Genomic DNA, 19,421 nt, shown 5'->3' on the forward strand with positions numbered 1-19,421 from the left:
AAGAATATATCTATTCACCAAGTAAATGAATTCTAGGAAGATTATAACTTGACACCCATCAAAGCTAATACCATTTTCAAGATGTGACAGATTCTAGATAAAGTGTTTTCCCTCTAGCTCACTTCTGCAGGAGACTGTTCAAATTACACTTGAATAGAGAGCATGCCACACTACTTCCAATGAAATCTAATGTGCAATTCCCATTCTCTTCACTGGCTCCAGAATCTTCCCTGTGTCCCTGTAAACCTCACAGTCTAACCCATGAGCTCATTTATACTGATATGCAATATCAGAAATAAATATACCCCAGTAATGCTATAGTCAAAGGGTCACATTCCCTGGTGCTACAAGAAGGTGACACATTCAAAAGGAATTTTTTATTGCAGCTGTTTCCAGATCATGTTGTCAGAAAGTCTACAAAACCATTTCTTTGGGCCAAGGAAAGTTTCTAGTGATAGACTAATTAGCACACACTGACCTGAAGGAGAAAAAAAAGGAATAGGAGCTGACTTGGCCTCTAGGAATGAGTATCTTTTCCCAAAATTTAACAGACAAAACAGTCAATATATATCGGATAAAAATTACCTTCACACAAATGTCTATAAAGCTCTTCTGCAGCTTCTGTGTGACCAGCTGTTTTGCTCTGAGGAGTTTCTTGAGGTTTAGCAGTTTTATTGTCTCCAGTAAGTACAGAGAAGCAGCTCTGGAGAAGCTGCAACAGCAGTGTTTGAGCAAAGATACATTCTTCCCTCGGGCTGTAAGAAGATACATAACAAATAGAAGAAAAAACTGGAAAAGCAGCTCTTTTGCACCAAGTAAGTATTGCTATGAAAATCACCATTTCAAACAGATAAAAACCACTGAAAGAAGAGGCATAGCCAAAGGAAGTGTGGATACCAGCTCAACTCATCCACAGCTCAAGCTTCTACATAACTTCATAGTTACAAGTCCATATGGCAGCAGTAGGGAAATGTTATTTATGTAAATGATGTAGTTTAGGAAGAACAAACTGCAGTAACTAAACAAAGCATATTTTATTTATACACACACACACACTGATTAGTGCTTCAGCAGACACTAAAAGAAGAAACTCACTTTTGGTGCAGTTTATTGTAAAAATTCCAGAACAGCTGCAAATCAAGGCCTGTGAAATCTAAAAATGACTTGTATTTCAATCCACTCTCCTTCTGCTGAACCTTAAAAAGGCAAAGAAAATGCAGGATTGGAAAGTTAAATCTATACAGAACAGACTTATAAAACATAAATCTCTGAGCGCTGGGCTTAAAGGAAAGCACAGGCATATTTCCTATAAATTTGCAGCTAACGTGAATTACAGTTTAAGTTTTTTCATGGACATTCTGGTGCCTAAATGTGACAGATCATGCTGAAACTTTTTTATTCATAGAATTCTCCCCTCTTTCTGGATTTCTAGGATCCCATCCCTTTGCTCTATCACCAGAACACTTCATAACTTCCACATCTCCATCTAATTTAACTGGAAGTAATACCTTCAGTAAACATACAGAGAATTCTATTTTTCATAAATAATTTCTTTTCCACAACATGCTTTTTAACCTTTGTTAAGAGTACCCCAACTTTTCTTTGCCCATTCAAAACTGCTGTTTGCACAGCCTTGCTCCTTTTAGCCTGACAATCAGAAGCTTAAAAAACCTTAAGAAGTAAAAGTACCAGGTCCTGTGCCAGCTGCTGGATGAAGTGAAGCGTCTTCAGGAGCAGAGTTGTGCCACAGACCGTGTCCTCCTCGGTTCTCCTGCACTGCAGGCAGCTCATGGTCCTGCAGGGCTCGTCCCGCAGGGGCCGCAGGTAGCCCAGCACGCTCAGCCCTTGCACCCCGAGCCGCTCCGCTGAGTCTTGTCTCGTGCACAAGAACTTGATCATCAAGTACTAGATGGATGGAAAAATAGCACAAGATTTGGGTTTAAAAGCTGGTACAAATTGGGCTTCTAAAAGGCATGAATGCACATAGGTGAGGATTGAAGAGGGAAGCCTTAGTCCTTGTTGTAGCCCCATTTCTCTTCACAGAGAAAAGCAAGGCACAACTTCCCAAGAATATTCCTGGGATTCACTTTCTCTGAACCTCAGAAAAAGAAGAAACAATTCTTATCTCATTTACTGCTCCTGTGCTGTTCACAAGTGGAATGCATTGTGGAAGAATGTTTACCTGAAGGGAACAGGTAACTGGATTCTGGTGTGAGTGTTTTGATTCATTGGCCAATTGAATCCAGGTATGTGTGTGTGTCAGGACTGTCAGCTGACAGTCATGAGATTCTGGGCAGCTGAGTTGAGTTGGGTGCTTGTGCAGATTCATTTTAGATGTAATGTAATATAATATAGAATAATATAGTATAATAAAGTAATTAATTAGCCTTCTGATATCCATGGAGTCCTCCTTGTCCTTTCCCCCTGCCACAAGGGTCACGTTGAATCCTATACCTTGTCTATCGCCTCCAGAGGTTTAAAATACTGAGCCTCAGATTCAGGCTCAGTTTGATCTCTCCCTGCTTCCAAAAAGTCACAGGGATGGCTCTATGACCTCTACAGGTGCCTGAAAAGTTTGTTAATTCATTATCACAGCTCATCCATTCTGCACACACTGCTCCTCACTGCCACAGCTGCAGCATTCTTACAGGGTAAAGAATTATTAGCTGCTTTTAAAAGCAAGCAGAGGATCAATACATAATATTTAGAACATACTCTGATCAGTCTGTTCTCAGTGAGGTGCAGAGCACAAAACGGAAGGAACAGCAAGTCCTGCCATCCACATGCACTGGTTACTCTGCAGCAGCAGGGACATAGCAAGCAGCACCAGAGTCAGAAAAAATCCCAGCTGACATAACAATGTCACCAATTGCTTAATTCCCACAATGCAAATGGACTGGGGAACTACAACAGCTGATTCCAGAACCATGATCTGAAATGCACCAAGCACTTAAAATCAAAACCATCTTCTGGTTTCCCTATAAATACACCAAGCACTTAAAATCAAAACCCTATAAATGCACCAAGCACTTAAAATCAAAACCATCTTCTGCTCATCATTCTCAAAATGAAAATCTCCATCATCCCCCAGGGACAGCAGCCTAGCTGATGGAAACACTTCGCAATTGTTTGCCCACTGAAACAAGGATTGAAGAACCAGGCTCTGAAAGAATAAATGCTATGACTACACAGTAGTTAAATGGTCTAGATACTAGAATAAAGCAACAATCATATTAAAGCCAGTAATTTGTACATTATCACTTAATTTTGCATTAAATTTGATCATGAAGAACTACTTAACTACACGTATATATTTATGTGCATACAGAGAAAAAGAAACTATTTCAGAGGACAAAAGTTCAATTATTCATTTAACTAGAAGCCTATTCATTTTTTTTCTCCGTACAGCAGAGAAAATCACATCTCCCTCACAAAATAGAATTAGGCTTATTTCAGTTGACACAGAAAAGAGCCCCAGTTCACTGTGACTGGGCCAAGGGGTTTTTGTGGCTTCTTACTTGGGAAACTCTGCATTGCTGCATTTTGACATCAACTTCATCCCATTCTTCTTCTACTTCAAACCAGCCAATAGGATCATCATCTCCCAAATCATCACATGAACAACTGCTTCTGTGTATAAAAGAATGTAACACACTTTGTAAAGAAAAAGTTTAGAGACATTGCAAAGCTGTTGATACTCTACCAAACACTTAGAGCATGTTATGGCTATACAGATGAAGAAAGACAGCAGAAAGTTTCACAAACCCAAAACCCTATCACATGCAAGGTAAAAAAAAAAACCTACAAAAACCAACAACAAAAAAAATCTTTTTCTTCACAGCCCCTTAACCTCCCCTTACACCTAAGCAACAGTTCTGAATTTAATAGAACATAATTAAAAATTTCTGTTATCATTGATCTGCACCCCAAGTAGAAGCTTTATTTTGCTATATCCCTTTTATAACAGGTCTTTAAATCAAGCAGCTGAAAACAACAGCTATACACATATTGCGTTCAACACATCAAATGGAGGCTCATTAAAATCAAACAACAATTAAATGATGCACCGTTTTTAAGTCCCCTGGAACAACTCTCAGTAGTTTGAGCAGCATTGCAAAACAATCAAATACAACATTCATTTCCCATTATGCATTGCAAAAATCCATTTATACCTGGTTTTTAAAAACTGTTTGAATTCCCTCAGCTTCCATTTGTCATAGCTCTCAAACCTTTTGAAGTGCTCCTCAGCATGGAACTTTTCTGAGGCACCATTGTAGGCAAACACCAGCCCACACTGCGCCCCGATGGCACCGCGCCGGACCTGAGGGGCAAAGCCACACAGTGCAGTCAGGAAAATAAAGAACTATGGAAAGCAACCAGATCCTGACAATCCTGCTCTCTGGAACTGCACAGGAACATGAAACACACGTAGAGAAATGTTATGAAAACATCTGTAACCCACTGAATTGAGATCATGTACATGGTTATTATTTACTGTATTTATCACCCTGCCAGCACGCTTTCATTAACTAGAGTTCCACACATTAATTCCCATTGTACTTTTGTCTTCCTTTTACATTTAAAAAAATCAACAAAACTAAAATCATGTTTCCCTATTAATATCACTACACTGCAAAAAAACTCAGCTGCCTCTCCAGCTCCAGTTAAAATTTACTTGCCAGAAGTCCGTTCAAGTTTAAATGTCTTTGACACAGAAATATGCATTGTTGCTCTGGAATTAAATAATATTATAGCTTTGCCTTAAGTAAATAAGTCTAATTCAGCTGCAGAAACCTCACTGAAGTTTTGTCTTGGCCATGAGATTTAATCACAAGACCTTCCTTTGAAACCACGTAACAGTCACACCAAATGCAAATTACACTGGTGTCTCTAAACAGAATTTGAAATACCCCCATTTAATCTGAACTCACATGCTTTCTATCTTGACACCTGCTATTCACAGAGTCAAAAATTATTTTAAACATAAGATAAAAGACCTTGCATATAAATCCACACACTCCAGAGAGAAATTATAAACCAAAGAGTCTCTGGCTTAGGATACATATTGCAAGACATAAATAAAATCAATATAAAATAAATGTCTTTACTACATGCTTGTGGCTCCCTGGAACAATTTACGACCTCCTTTTCCTGAAGTTCCCTGACTTACACTGAAGAAAACCTCTAAAATAACAGTATTTCATAATGAATTTAAATTTCAGTTAATATTAAAAAAATCCAAATTCAGTTCCACCACTAGGGGAAAAAAGTAAGTCTTCTACTTCAAAAGCTCCCGGCAACTACATACCTTTATTCTAATTTGTGTCACTTGAAATGAAGATTCAGTTCCAGTAGAAAGAATGATACTTGCTCTGGTTTTCCCAGTTTCAGTAAGAAAACCTAAAGCAGCAGTGGGAACAGAACGAGTCTGAATGAGTGCTAGTGCAAGGGGTTAGAAAGAGACTACTGGGATTGTGGGCTGAAGGGGGGAAACAAAACCACAAAGCTTTTCCAGTGAAATGCTCATTAGTGAGTGTTTCCAAATAAAAGGGACTACTTGAAAGATTGTATTTTACACAGAACTCTCCAGGCAGTATCTCTCTGGGCACTGCAATATCTGCAGCGGTTTGGAGAATATTTGCTTATTAAAGTTTATTAGTGATTCCCAAATGTTACTTTGGCTTGTGGCTCTATTCACTGAAGTCAGTGAATAGTCCCCCAAACTGTGACCCACAAAACAACAGTAGACAAGCCACAAAATAACTACAGAATGAACCCAAATAATGCACATGAACTAACAGAGGTGTTAAATAAGCATTTAGAAAGTGCCTGATTTTCTGTCACAATGGCTTTCATTTACCAGTAGCACTGCACAAGACAATAAACTATTAAAAAAAAAAAGATGAGGTGGCATTTCACTTAAAAAAGAGGTCAAGAAACACAAATCTCTTTGTTTAGGTTGTATCCAGTACATAAAAGCATTGCATTAACAAAGAGAGGCTTTAAGAGAGAATTAGTGGGTATGTGCAGTGAGAATTTCAATGACTTCTACAAATTCTCTGCCATCAATATTTGGGAAACTAACAGCTATTCATTACTTCAACCCACAAAGTGTGCTCTAGGAGAATATTCCCAGTGGCAGCTCACTGCTGGCTGCCATGTAGAATATTAATAACTCTCTCCAAAATCCAATCTTTTTGTTTGGTTGGCTTGTTTTGACAATAAACTGGTTTATGAGAAATCCACAGTGCTGCAAAATCGAATTTATATATTGTTTTCATTTGGGTTTTTGTTTGTTAGTTTACCTTTTTTTTTAATTGCAAATCTTCCATAGCATAAAACTATAAAGAATCAAATATATATAAGTAAATATAGAACATCACCACAGCATTGTTAACAATCATTACATCTGGTGGACATAATCTAACTTAAACTAACTTAAATGATTTTATGATTCTAATATTATGGATTTTAAGTCCAGGCTCTTACCATCCCCTGTCCATGGCTCTACAAGGAGGTTTTCAGGCCCTGATTTATCCTCTTTTCCCTTTACATCACAGGCTTGCAGAGTGAGTCGTAAAGGCTTTCCTAAGTCAAAAAATCAACAGGTTTATTAAATTCATTTAAAATGGTAAAATATATTTCCATAGTTCTTTGTTCAGAAAAAAAAAATGACAATACTTCAAGATTTTCACCACTGTCAGACCCCAAAAAAGGGGAGGGAAACTGGAATACGAGAGATGCATTAATCTAAAGTAGTTGGAGTTTTAGATACAGACAGAAGGACAATGCAATTCATGACAATTAATGTTCCTTCAACTGTTGCCACACTTTGGAATTCACAATCCATTAAATACCACTTGTCTTACAAAAGGCATTAGCTACTCTGGGGAAAACAAACCAATTTTCAGAATTTCTGAAAGTAAACATCGATAATTATAAAATAATCCACGTGTTCTTTGGCACAAGACAAGAAGTACTGAAAAAACAGACTAAAAGGCAAATAAAGGGTCTTTATGAATTCTTCATGAGAGACTAATGAGAGTCTCAGAAGATGATACCTGAGAAAATACAGATTTATCAAACAAGTCCAGCAAATACAGCAAAATCACCACCTGATGCCAGACCATGAACAGCTCTACACTCATGAAATACTCGGATTATAAAAACTTAATTTTTACTCATCCTATAAAAGTGAAAAAAAAAAACCCAAAAAACATAGAGAGATGCTAATGGCACTACAATTAAAATGCATCTTAAATTTGTATGTGCCTGCAGGAGAGAGCACTCACAGAGGCTCACTCACTCAAACAAATGTCTTACTGGAAAAAGAAAAATACTTCCTGCCATTTGCCTTTTAAGCAACACAAACACCATCATCACCATGCTGATACAGGGGCCATGATCTACAAAGCTCATGTTTCCTCTCTTGAGAAGATCCTATTTGGTTTAACTCTTTAACCACAGAAAGCTGATCAATCACCAACTTTTTGGGCAGTTCAGCTGCTAGGTTGTGATTTCAGTGGCAGTTTTTAATGAAGAAGATTTGGATCATTTTAAAACCCACCAAGTGGAACAACTCAAAGCTGTATTTTTGCTTAAGCCTGTAAAGGATCCAGGATTGTTCAGTTACCATATTTATGGAGCAGGTTCTGTCTGACTGCTGCCATGGAAGAGATAAGGGAGGAAGCCTTGTATGGAGTGTCCAGATGATCAGTGATGGCACAAAGGGAACTCAGCACTTTGGCAACACTCCCCCGGGCTAAGGCAAAGGCCAGGAGTGTCAGCTCCACCTCTGGAGTAGTACAACAACTGGGAGGAAAAACAACAACAATGTGAAAGGAAAAACTGGGACGTTCTGTTTTTCAATAAAGACAAGCTGCCACAGAATCTCTCAGGCGCCCGTTTCTTGATGTATTTGTATTTTTCAAGATACTTAAAAAAGAGCATGTGAGTAAAGATGTAAAAATTTGATCTGCAGACTCTTCCAAACCACTTCCCACTGCATCAACCACACAAGCTCACCTTGTTATTCTGATAAGGAAGCTATCTACTTCTTCCAAAACATTTGGTGATAAGAAGCTTGAAAAATCTGTGGAGCCTGGTGTTAGGGATAGAGGTGGCATGTGCTGCAGTGCTTTCCTAGGAAAAAGTGAAACATTATGTCAGGAAACCAGGCAGAACTGGAGAAAAGAGTCTCCAAATGTGAATTAGAGGCTTGAATCTTCATGCTTTGAGTGGGCAGGTCTCTGCAAATTGCTTCTGAGTGCACAAAAACTATTTACACAGAGATTCTCTTCAAAAGGGAGCAACAGTATTGCACTCTGGGCAGGGAAAGTTCAATGACTGCTGGGTAATCTTGAATCTAGTCTCAATCTCAGATTTAATGAGACAAACATATCAAGGAGTTTTAAATTAAATCTGTGACAGCATTAGAAATAGCTTAGTATATAAGCACTGCTTCATTTTAAATTGGTCCAGAATTGAGCAAGAGCCTGTGAATAAAGGAAAAATTGATTTGAAATTCCCTCAGAAGAATAAGAGAAACTAAGAGAGACACTTGTTAGCTCAAATCAGAATTTTTCTGAATTCCCAAACATACTGTGATAACCCCTGAAATTAGGAATTCTCAAGTGGTTTCACCAATGTTATTCTATCCAATACTGAAGTTTTTAGTATTACAGTTATTCCATCAATTTCTAAAGCTTGGGGATTTTGCTTTATAATTCTAAACAGTGACTCTAATTCCTGAAAGCATTATTTTAGTCAGGATTTCTCCATTATAATTTTTCAATGCTTTATTAGCTCAATATTCATGTTACATTTCTAAAAACTATCTAAACTTCACCAAAACTGAAGGCCCTCAGTTTCTGCAAAGCCTGCAGCTATGGGGCTGTCTAAGGCATGAGCATGTATGAAGTTATCTACACTCTGAAGAGATTTCACAGATGACATAAATTAAAAGATAGGCTTAGTGGACTTTAGCCTACAGGATTCATTAGCCCTGCTCTTCAGTGTGGTGACATCGTGCTAACTGAGCTCTGTAAAAGCTCATGTGGGTGTGGAGAGGTTTTATTGGGATTCCAATCCTTCAAGTCATCCAGCAGAAGTGTTTGGCAATCTAACAAGGAAACGCACAGAAAATGGTCAATCACCACAGCAAACATTTGCATGGAGATGGTGCATATACTCAACTATATCCCCATAAAATGCATGACAAGGCATTACGTAAGTAGAAATCTGCAGAAAATTAGGCTAAATTAAGCTTCAGTCCTAAGGGGAAGATGTTAATTTTATTGATTATTAATAACAGACAAGAAAAATGAATTAATTTTGGGCTGCTCAAAGTTATTACACTTATTGGATCAGTGAAAAATGTATTTTTCAGCATCCATTAAGTCACGGTTTAACAACTAGATTAGATGAAACAGCCGGGAGAATTACACTTGTTCTAGTACGTGCAAAAGGATAGAAGAAAAACGTCAAAAATCTGAACAATGAGACAGAAAAAGCTGTTTAAACACCTTAATGAAGGGAGTAGAAACCAGTCACATACAACAGATTGCTTCCTAAAGCCAGAAGTTTGGTTTTTTTTTTTAAATTAAGAAGTAGCTAAAATCACACCCCATGTAAGTTTGGTACTCACTGAGTATTCTGCAAAATGGTGTGAACAAATGCTGGGTTGGTTTCCATGGAAGCTGTCACCAGAGAGGTCAGCAGGGACCAGTACCAGATGGCCGAGGCGTCGCACACGGACACTCCCACCTTCTTCACGCGCTGGTAGCCCACGGCCCGCAGCCCGTGGATCCTGGTGTCACACCCATCGCTAAGGCAACGCTTGATGTTTATCTGTACATCTGTCAAAACACAAATTAGGATTTTTTTTCCCATTTCTTCTGCTAGATTAGAGGATTCCAGCTATTCCAAATATTAAATTAGTGTGGGACCTCTTGGAAAAATAATGGCAGATACGGAACAGCACTGCTTGATATGGACAACCACACACACTGTGCACCCTCTGATCTGGGAAATTCAGCCTTTGCATCAACAGCCTGGGGATCCATTGCAGATGCTACGGCTACAAACTAGGAAAAATTGTAATAAAATATCCTCAAAGTGGAAAATAGATTATTTCACCAGTACCTTCCTACCTAGATACATAGGAAGTGTCTTGGAAGCAAGTGGTTGTGGAGATAATAGGGAAAAGGAGCAAAGCCCAAAGGCAAAGTTTAAAGTTACATAAAAATTTTCACACAGGTTCGTGACCATTTTGCACAGATGGCATTGTCCTGATTACTTCTGAGGAACAACATCCTTGCTGCCCACTTCTGTGGCAGTGAAAGCTCCTCTCAGGGAAAAGCATCTTTTGGAACTGAAGGGACAAAATTCCTGAAGCTGCAGAAACCATCTTAGGAAGGAGCAGCTTTTCTTGACTGATTCCAACACAGCACCCACAGAGCTACCAGAATCAAAAATAGCACTATTTAAAAACATAAAACCTGCCTTACATTGGACCAACTTCAGAGTTTCAGTACCAAAAAAAAAGCAGATTTTTTTGCTAGATACTATCAGCCAACATATGCTTTCACCCTGCAAGCAAGGATATTTTGAAACTGCCCCATGACTTCACATTGAAAGGCTAAAACTGCAGCTTTAGTCATTTTCCTCTTCAACCCTTAGCCCACGTTACAGAGACCACGAGAAAGGCTTGGAAAACTCTCTCACAGGCTAGAAATTAAACCAGAATTAAAACAGTTTATCTGACCCAAGGAGAAGCCCAAAGTGTCGCCCCTGATGACTGACACTTCAACACATCTCTCCATGATCTACCCAACCTTTCACCTTCCAAAAAGCAGCAAAGCAGTATCCCAATGGTATCTTTATTGACTCACACATCTGACTAATGTTAGCGTTTTCCAACAGAGTTACGTAGCCAGTGATATTGCTTGGAATGTGAACATCTCGGACCTCCTGGAGACTGCTGGCATTCCTTCCCACTGCCACTGTGACCTGCTGTGGCATGTAACTCTGGTCATTAGCTGCCACTGCAATGGACAGGTGTCTCAAAACCACATCTGGTTTCATCTTTAAACTGCAAAGCAAAGAAGAGAAAATGGTTCTTGAAAAGAGAAGGTAAGTCCAGCACCGTGCTTTTATTATTATATATCACAATACTATACATGTGTATATAATAGATATATTATCATTCATTTTCCTCATCATTATTATATATTTTCCTCTGTATTATTACTCATTTCCTCCTCTACAAACACAAATAAATCCTCTGAAATTTACCTAATGCTTCACAGGTGTTCTTAACCATACCATGGTGAACAAGTTAAAAAAAAATTTGATTTAGAGAACAGTTGCCCCTGAGAGACTTTAGAATTTTCTATTTATATTTTCAACTGAGAATTCATTCCTCAGGAATAAAAATGCAATGTTAATAATGACCAAGAGGAGATTTTTTTTTCCTTTGAAGCATACATTCTTAGACCTACCACTGAAAAAAAAACACTAAACATTTCTGTTTCATTGAGCATTTCTGTTTCATGGAACTTCCTGGACAGAGGCAAAGTGTTTCAAGTCAAGTACCAACCATTGCATCTGTATTACAGCTTGGAAAGCTTCACTATACAACAAAGCTTTGTGTCACCACAGCAGATACAGGCATTTTACAGGCGACCTTTTATCTGACAGTCAGGCTTTTAAATTTTAAATTAATGACCTGTATTCATCCGTCACTCATTAATTCCAGCTGTTTTCAATTACACCTGCACTGGGTTTGTGTGACAAAGTTTTGGCAGTGGGGGGGCTACAGGGTGTGAGAAGTTGCTGGAGGCTGGACCTTTGTCCCCATGGGGAAAGCAGCGTGCACTGGAAGAGGTTTGCTGGTAGGATTTGTGATCCCACGGGGGACCCATGCTGGAGCAGCCTCTTCCTGAAGGACTGGTCCCCATAGGGGCCATTGACTTAAGATCTGGACTTGACGATCCTTGGGGGTCCCTTCCAGCTCAATATTCTGTGATTCTGTAACTGCACCCCGTGGGAAGGACCCTCACTGGAGCAATTTGAGGGAGCACCATGGAAGGGACCCCACACTGGTGCAGGGAAGCAGGTGAGGAGTCCTGCCCCTGAGGAGGAAGGAGCGGCAGAGCCAGTATGTGATGAACTGAGTGCAGCCCACACTCCCCATCCCCCTGTGCCTCTGGAGGGGAGGAGATAATTTCTCTTCCCATTTTCTCTAAGCCTGGGAAGAAGGTGGGGGGAAGATTTGGTTTTGTTCTTCCTAACCCCACCCCGATTTAACACATTGAAATAAATTCCCTGAATCAAGTCTGTTTTGTCTGTGATGGCAGTCGGTGAGAGAGCTCTCCCTGCCCTTGAGCCAAGAGCCTTTCGATACATTTTCTCTCCCCTGCCCAGCTGAGGAGGGGAGTCACGGAGCAGCCTCGGGGGCACCTGGCATCCAGCCAGGATCAATCCAGCACAACCCGCCGGCTGCCAGCCCAAGGCCCCAGAGCCCCAGCCCCGAGCTCACCGTATCCAGTGGGACCGAGCGCTCCCGTCCGACTGCCAGAAGGAGGACGTTTCTCCGTTCGTCATCTTGTCGATATCGGCGGAATTGGAGGAGGTTTCGATGTGTGTGTAGCACTTTGTGACAGACTTCAGCTTGTCTGACTCCTGATTACCATTCAGATCACTGGGGTATTCTGCAAAGAAACCGCTCAGAATATTTTCCTTTGGCCTGTTTTGAGTATTGTTATAGCTTTGTAAGAACAATCTCACACAAATTAACTTGTTGGCACAGAACACAGCCCCTGAAGGATTGTTTCTGACAGGATCTAGGAGACAGCAAAGCTTCATTTCAGATGAAATTGCAATAATCTCCATCTATCACTCTCAGTATGAAAACACCTCCATTCCCTGGAGTTCAATAGACTTTATCTACCCCTTTCATTACTGGCCTCAACAGTGCTTTATTATTTTTGTGCCCAAATACAAACAGATGGAAGACAAAAGTAAATTACGATACAGGAAACTTTGATTCATGTATTTTAGGGAAAGGACAAAGTCCTCTCCCATGTAACTTGATCTATTTCAATAGAAGTGCAGAAATCTGAAAATATCTAGTCAAGCTGTAAAGAAAAGGAGCCCTCCCTCTAGGGAGCAGGCCAGCCCCATCACAGATACAGTATAAGATTCATCACCTCCAGTCCAAAATAAAGTATCTTTTATTACTGAACAGTCAACTTCATAAAACATCCACCTTCACATGGAAACTAAGTTTCTAGAAACTAGTAGAGATAGATATTTGACTGAATACAGGATAACACAAATGAGTAACCATTGATTCTGAAACAGGCCAGGAGAAAGATGAGAACATTCCAGAGTGTTACTCAGATTGCTGAGTAGTTCAGAAAATAATTTATGTGCTTCAAAAAACCAACAAAAATCCGCAGAAGCATGCAGATTAACTACATAAAACATGAGGCCTATTGGAGGTGACATAATCAAGAAAGCTTTTCATTCTATCTGTAATCTCTTTTTCAAAGCCATGGTCACACCCTGAAAAAGAAGGGAAGCCATTGCACACCTCTCTCCTTGAGGAGAAGCCGATCCAAAGAGTCCTTGAGCACGGAGGAGCGCATGGTGCAGATGTTGTTGAAGTACTCCAGCACTGGGTAAGGGATGGCAGTGCTGGAGATGCGGTTCCGGTGCAGGAATCTCAGGATCATCGAGGCGTGAAGGCCCAGGCGCTCTTTGGACTCAGAAAATATATCAATAAACCCTAGAAAGAGACATCATTTCCTCAGGCACCACAATGTGAGACGGATGCAAAACTATCAGAGGATGTAGCTCAAGTCTGCAACCTCTACAGCAGGGAAAAGTACAGGGAAATATTTTTGCCAGTGACTTGAAATGTCTGAAGGAGTTCAGAACAATTACCAAAAATCTTATGTTTATTTTGCTGCCTCAAACCTCTACCTTCAAAATCTAAGTGAAGCAGTTGCTACTTGGTTAACAATCACAGCCTGAGCTACACTGAGCTCTTCCTTTTGGAACTGTGGATTATTCCTAATGCTTTCCACCAGCTTGGTCAGAAATGCCAGCTCCTGAGCACTGGTACCTGGATCCCAGTGCATGAACATGCATAGAACAGCTCTCTCCAAGTCCTCTCCTCTGAATGCTCTGCAGCAAACTCTAGTGTTTCTTGTCTGATCCTTTAAGGCAAATCCCCTTTAGCCACTTATCATCAAACACTTGGAAGGAAAGCCAGTAACTGACACTTATCCCAGAAATCAAATTCTGGAAACTGACACTTTCTGAACTACAAACCATAAAACCTGAATCATGTTTTATCAGGATTTCAAATGCTGAATAACAATATAATAATAATAATAAAATATGTGACTCATCCCCTGGAACAGACTCCATGGAGGATTTATTCCTCCAGTTACCAAGTACAAGACTGCTGGCACTCACCAAAATTCTGCAAGGTACATTTTCTGTGAGATGAACCAAGCAGGGGTAAGACACTCCCCAGGCACACAGAAAAGGAAACAGTGGTTATTTGTGCAAGGAAGTTCTGCATGTAATTCTGGGAAATGTTTAATTTACAACAACTCCACTTGCTTGATACTAAAGAACCAAGAACCTTCTGGAGGATGGTTTTGATAAGATTAGGACAAGCAATGCTATTAAAGCAGTTTATTGAAGCAGCACCTCTTCTGTAGGGCAGGGCTTGGGAAACCCTTCCTTCCAACACTCTGCTCTCATACCTGGCACCAGTGAACAAGCTTGCAGTTGCCTGATTACATGGCTCAGCTCCCCCTGAAGATTTGCTCCACTAGAATTCTTGAGAGCCTCCAGCATGTTCTCCACATCAACAGTGCCATCTCCTTCAGCATCAAATTGTGCAAAGGCCTGAAGAGTAACAAAAAATTATTTCAGCATGTTTCCTTAAAGCAAGGTATTTTGTAGAAGAAACCATAGCAACAAATGTTGTAACACTTTCACAAAAAAATCAAAAGAATCCATTCCCCAAAGTACTGGATTCATAGTAACAGGAAGCAGCCCGGCTGGAAATCTGCAAGTTTAGCAAGCTTGAGGGTATTTACACTGCCTTCCTGTAAAAGTCAGCTGGAGTCATGCTAAGGTGGAGACAGCCCATCACCAGTGAATCAGCAGGATCCATCCATGGGTAGCTGGGACTGCAAGGAAGCTGCTTAGCAAAAAGCTGCTCAGCTGAAGGGTTTGGTTCCAAAAGCCACACCTTCGATTACTCATCACTGCTGCATCCCTCTCTCACTGCATCCACTCAAATTCCTTCAGGGTTTACATATTTTCTTTATTTAAGAAATTGTCCTAAGAGCTGTAATATTTTTTATTTGATTTTTCCTTCCATAAACTGTCCTCCTACACCAAAAATCAATTTAATATCGTTTGTCTAAGTATTTTTGAAAACAGTGGAGAGAGTTAGAAAAGGGTTGGGATTTTTTTATTGAAGAAAACCACTGGCAGCTTTATTAACTTTGACCTTAATAAAATTTTTAATATAAAAAGTTGTGTTGAGCATGTACAAAAAGTAACTCACACAGCATTTCACAACTTTGAACGAACAAATGTACAAGGTATTTTTATTCAGCTGAGCCTACAAGTCAGAACTAAGCTCATAAATGTAGCTTAGTTTAACTAGCTATTTCAGAGAACGCAGGCTTCAGTGACACACTACTATTAAAAATCTGGCTATATTTTCACAATCAGATTTAATTTTGAAACAAACTTCTGTTTAACTGCTAAAAATGGAACTTGTTCCAAAAGAGAAATGCAGTATTTCAGGAGCATCCACCTTTTTCATATAAATTGGGAATGCACTTACAAAAGATATTTCTTTACAAGCAAGACTTGAGTCTCACTGCCCTGAACTTTGTATTGCAAGTTCAGCCACAAACCGAGCAGATCTGGTCTCTAAGGGCAGATGATCTCACAGGTGTCTGAGTCAAGGGGTTGCTGCTGCTCAGGAGGAAGCTCCTGCTTCCCTCTCTTGGTTTGTTACCTGGTTATCAGACTTGATGTACCATTAACAGCGCTATCCTAGAGAGCAGGAGCCTGAAATGATTAGCTCAAAATAACCTGCCAATTAACCATGGCATAATTACACCAGTAAAATGAGAGCAAAGTCCTCAGAAGACAACAGAATTGAAACACAGTGTTTTAGCTGACTAAAGCTCTCATGGCACCTCTGTGGCACAGAGCTGGATTCGAGCTGGGAAACTTTGGAGTGTCTTATTATACACACAGCAGAACCCAAGCTAATAATGATCACCTTTAAAAAATTATTTTGGGCAGCAGAGCTGGTGCTGAGCACCCAGCAGGCACCAGGGCCAGCCCAGGCACTGGGCAGATCCCAAAACAAAAACCCAACACCTTTGCTTGAGGACAGCAAGCCAGAGGGAATTAATTCCAATAAGACATAACTCAGTTGCCAAAACAATTCAATGTACATTTTCACACCACACCATTCTCATAATTTTTCCTCATATCTGAAGTGAGACTGCACAATTACTAAACTACAAATTGAACAAGTTTTGTGATGTTACTGGTGACAATAAAACACAAGACAACAAGGCTGAATCTGCTGACACCTACTTTAAACAAATTTTTGATACTCTCATCTAAGGAGGGATTACTACATATATGCTTCTCCTCACATCATAATGCAGTATTTTGTTATTTTATTTTTAAACCCTTCCTCTGATCTCAGGAGATTGCACCAAACCTAGAACTCTAAAATTCTTTTTTGACTGTTCAGTATAACTTAAACTCTGTATTTGACAAAAACCATACATAATTTCCACTGCTGTCCTGTGTAATGGGGAAAAAAAAAAGAGAGTGTCAACCTGTACTCAAGGAATTTGTGAGCAGGACTGGGACATGATACAATTCAGCAGCAGCCTTACACAACCCAGCTCATCCTGCTCCTAAATAAATGCAGTAACTACACAGCTCAACACTGAACAGGAAGAAGCACGTGAGAAACATCCTTCATAGGAAATGATGGGTGAGAGGGTTGCTTGGAAATATGGCACATGGAGAAATCAGCCCCTCATCTCACAGCTCAGGAGCTGGATGGCACAACAAGGTATCTGAAAGGTGACCTGGGAGAACTTCGTATTTCAGCCTCTGCCCTCAGCAGAACTGCAGCATTAACGTTGCCAGCCAAACTGGACACATGACATGACAACTGCTGAAGCAGTACCCAGAAGGATTCAGAGGTTCAGTTCATATAGAAAACAGATTTTGCATTTAAACATTGTTCATAAAACATTTGAAGTCTGTGCCCAAAGGCCTGCACTGAGAACAGAGAAGCTGAAAGGGCAGATCAAGGCTGGGCTGTCCCAGACAGGACTCTGGAGACATTCAACAGTGAAACCTATTGGCCTGCCACCCCTAAAGTGACTTCTCCTGGGTGTGAAAGCTCAACCAGCACAGCACTGATGGGTTAGTGCCAGAAATGATGACATCAAGGTTTTCCACAGGACTCCCAAGATCTCGGCCTCGCAGGGCAGAGCAGATGTGACCACACATCCGCAGACGCTGAATCCCGTGACGAGCTTTTTCCCCGCTCCCTGGAGCAGGAAATGAAACCAAAACAAATAGATTCCTCATGCAGAGGAGGACGTGAAATACAGACAATCCTCAAAATATTTCTGCAGCCCACAAAGCTCAGCTGTTTGTGCCAACAGGAAGAGCCCCAAAGGACTCATCTCACCCTTGCTGCTGTTACCAATGAAGATGTGCTTGTTACTGGCTCTTCTTGGGAAGGAACTGCAAGTGGAGGCAGCATTTCACCAAGCTACTTCAACCAGTCTGCTGAAAACACACCTATCTGGACGTGAAGTGAATCTCCTTCCAGTCTCCAGGAGCCTTGCTCACCTGTCAGCACTGATCTGAGGCGTGTGTGTGTGATCGAACAGTTGACACAGTTGCTCTGCTCCTCGGGAGCAAAACAAAGACGGCAGGAAGCGACTGCTGAGCCTCGGGAACTGCCTGCACTAAGGAATTCAGGCACAGCCACTTTCTCAAGTGACTGTGGAATTCCCAACAGGGTGTTCTGCTGCAGTTTGGATTGCTGCAGAGTAAAAAAGCTTAAGTGCTCTACACATTAAATTCTCCAAATCCTTTCCCACAGAAGGGGAAAACTGGAAATTCCAGCAGAAAGGAAACAGCTCTTTGCTACCATTAAAGGCTGACCATAGCACCTTCTGGCTGTGGAAGGGGATCTCTGTTACCCTACTTCCTTACGAGTTTTCCAGAAGTCCTACTTTACAATAAAAGAAATGCTTGACAATTTCACTGCTGCTTTTAAAAAGCTACAATAAATTCCAGCGTGGTAAACTTTGACTTGCTGATAACGCCAGTAAGTATCAAGAGGAATTACTCAGGCAGGATTTGCTACCCCTGTTCTCACCACACCTGTGCTCTCAGCTGCCCCAGCAGCAGCAACAGCAGAAATACTGCTTTAAAAACACATTTTATTTTTAAGCGGCTGCTGAGCATGATCACCGATAACTGACATAAGTTTTTTTTCAAAGGGATATCTGGAAGCCGGCAGGCTGTCTATCAACAGCAGCAGCCGCTTTTCCAACCTGGCAGAACCCTCTGGCCTGGCCCTCCCACGTAGCAGGACGCGTGTCCGGGGTCTCCCGGGTCGTGTGGATGGCCACGGACCCGGTGCCAGCGCCCACAGCGAGGGCTCGGGGACACCGACCCCCAGCAGCACCACGGAGGTTCCCCCACCTCCCTTCCCCCGATGCCGACGCCCCCCTGCCCGGACAGGCGGATCCCCGGAGGGAACCCCCATCCCCGGGAGCGCCCAAGGCCAGGCTGGACGGCGCTCTGAGCAGCCCGGTCTATTGGGAGGTGTCCCTGCCCGTGCCAGGGGCTGGAACGAGATGGTCCCCAAGGTTCCTCCCTGCCCGAGCGGTTCCACGATCCCCGCGGACGGCGCTTGCCGCCGGCTCTCACCTCCTCGCTCTCCCCGCGGGAGCCGGCCGCCAGGCGGGACACGCTCTCCAGCACCTCGCAGAACTGCTCCAGGCTCACGGCCTCGTCGCCGCGGCTCAGCCGCTCCTCCAGCCATCGCACCAGCGCGCTGTGGTGCCGCGACACGAGCGGCTCGGGCAGGGCCGCCTCCCGCAGCCGCGCCGTGGCCTCCCGCAGCCGGGCCTGCTCCAGCAGCACCTCGGCCGGCGGCAGCGCCGGCGCGGCCGCGCCGGCTTGGGGCGCGCCGGCCGCCCCCTCCATGCCCTCTTCGGCGCCCTCCTCCTCCTCCTCGCTGCTGTGGCTCGCCGCCGTCCCCATGAGCCGCTCGGGAGCCCCTCGCAGCCGCCGCCGCTGCCGCCGCTCCCCGCCCG

General features: G+C 41.9%; 1 protein-coding gene across 1 annotated transcript in view; it reads right to left on the bottom strand.

Moving 5' to 3' along the window:
* The window catches only part of ZZEF1 (zinc finger ZZ-type and EF-hand domain containing 1), a 58,580-nt gene extending 39,212 nt beyond the window's left edge, over positions 1-19,368 (bottom strand). Inside the window, exons 1-15 of the mRNA XM_038158319.1 lie at positions 19,033-19,368; positions 14,784-14,928; positions 13,598-13,792; positions 12,542-12,713; positions 10,893-11,092; positions 9,647-9,857; positions 8,026-8,142; positions 7,634-7,812; positions 6,490-6,588; positions 5,309-5,400; positions 4,173-4,321; positions 3,519-3,630; positions 1,690-1,905; positions 1,096-1,196; positions 586-755 (exon numbers count right to left, since the gene is read on the bottom strand). Of these exons, the coding sequence (XP_038014247.1) occupies positions 586-755; positions 1,096-1,196; positions 1,690-1,905; positions 3,519-3,630; positions 4,173-4,321; positions 5,309-5,400; positions 6,490-6,588; positions 7,634-7,812; positions 8,026-8,142; positions 9,647-9,857; positions 10,893-11,092; positions 12,542-12,713; positions 13,598-13,792; positions 14,784-14,928; positions 19,033-19,368 (2,494 nt within the window). The remainder of the gene's footprint in view (positions 1-585; positions 756-1,095; positions 1,197-1,689; positions 1,906-3,518; positions 3,631-4,172; positions 4,322-5,308; positions 5,401-6,489; positions 6,589-7,633; positions 7,813-8,025; positions 8,143-9,646; positions 9,858-10,892; positions 11,093-12,541; positions 12,714-13,597; positions 13,793-14,783; positions 14,929-19,032) is intronic.
* Positions 19,369-19,421: the final 53 nt, after the last annotated feature.

Source organism: Motacilla alba, chromosome 19, assembly GCF_015832195.1.
Source record: "Motacilla alba alba isolate MOTALB_02 chromosome 19, Motacilla_alba_V1.0_pri, whole genome shotgun sequence".
In the NCBI taxonomy this organism is placed as follows: Eukaryota; Metazoa; Chordata; class Aves; order Passeriformes; family Motacillidae; genus Motacilla; species Motacilla alba.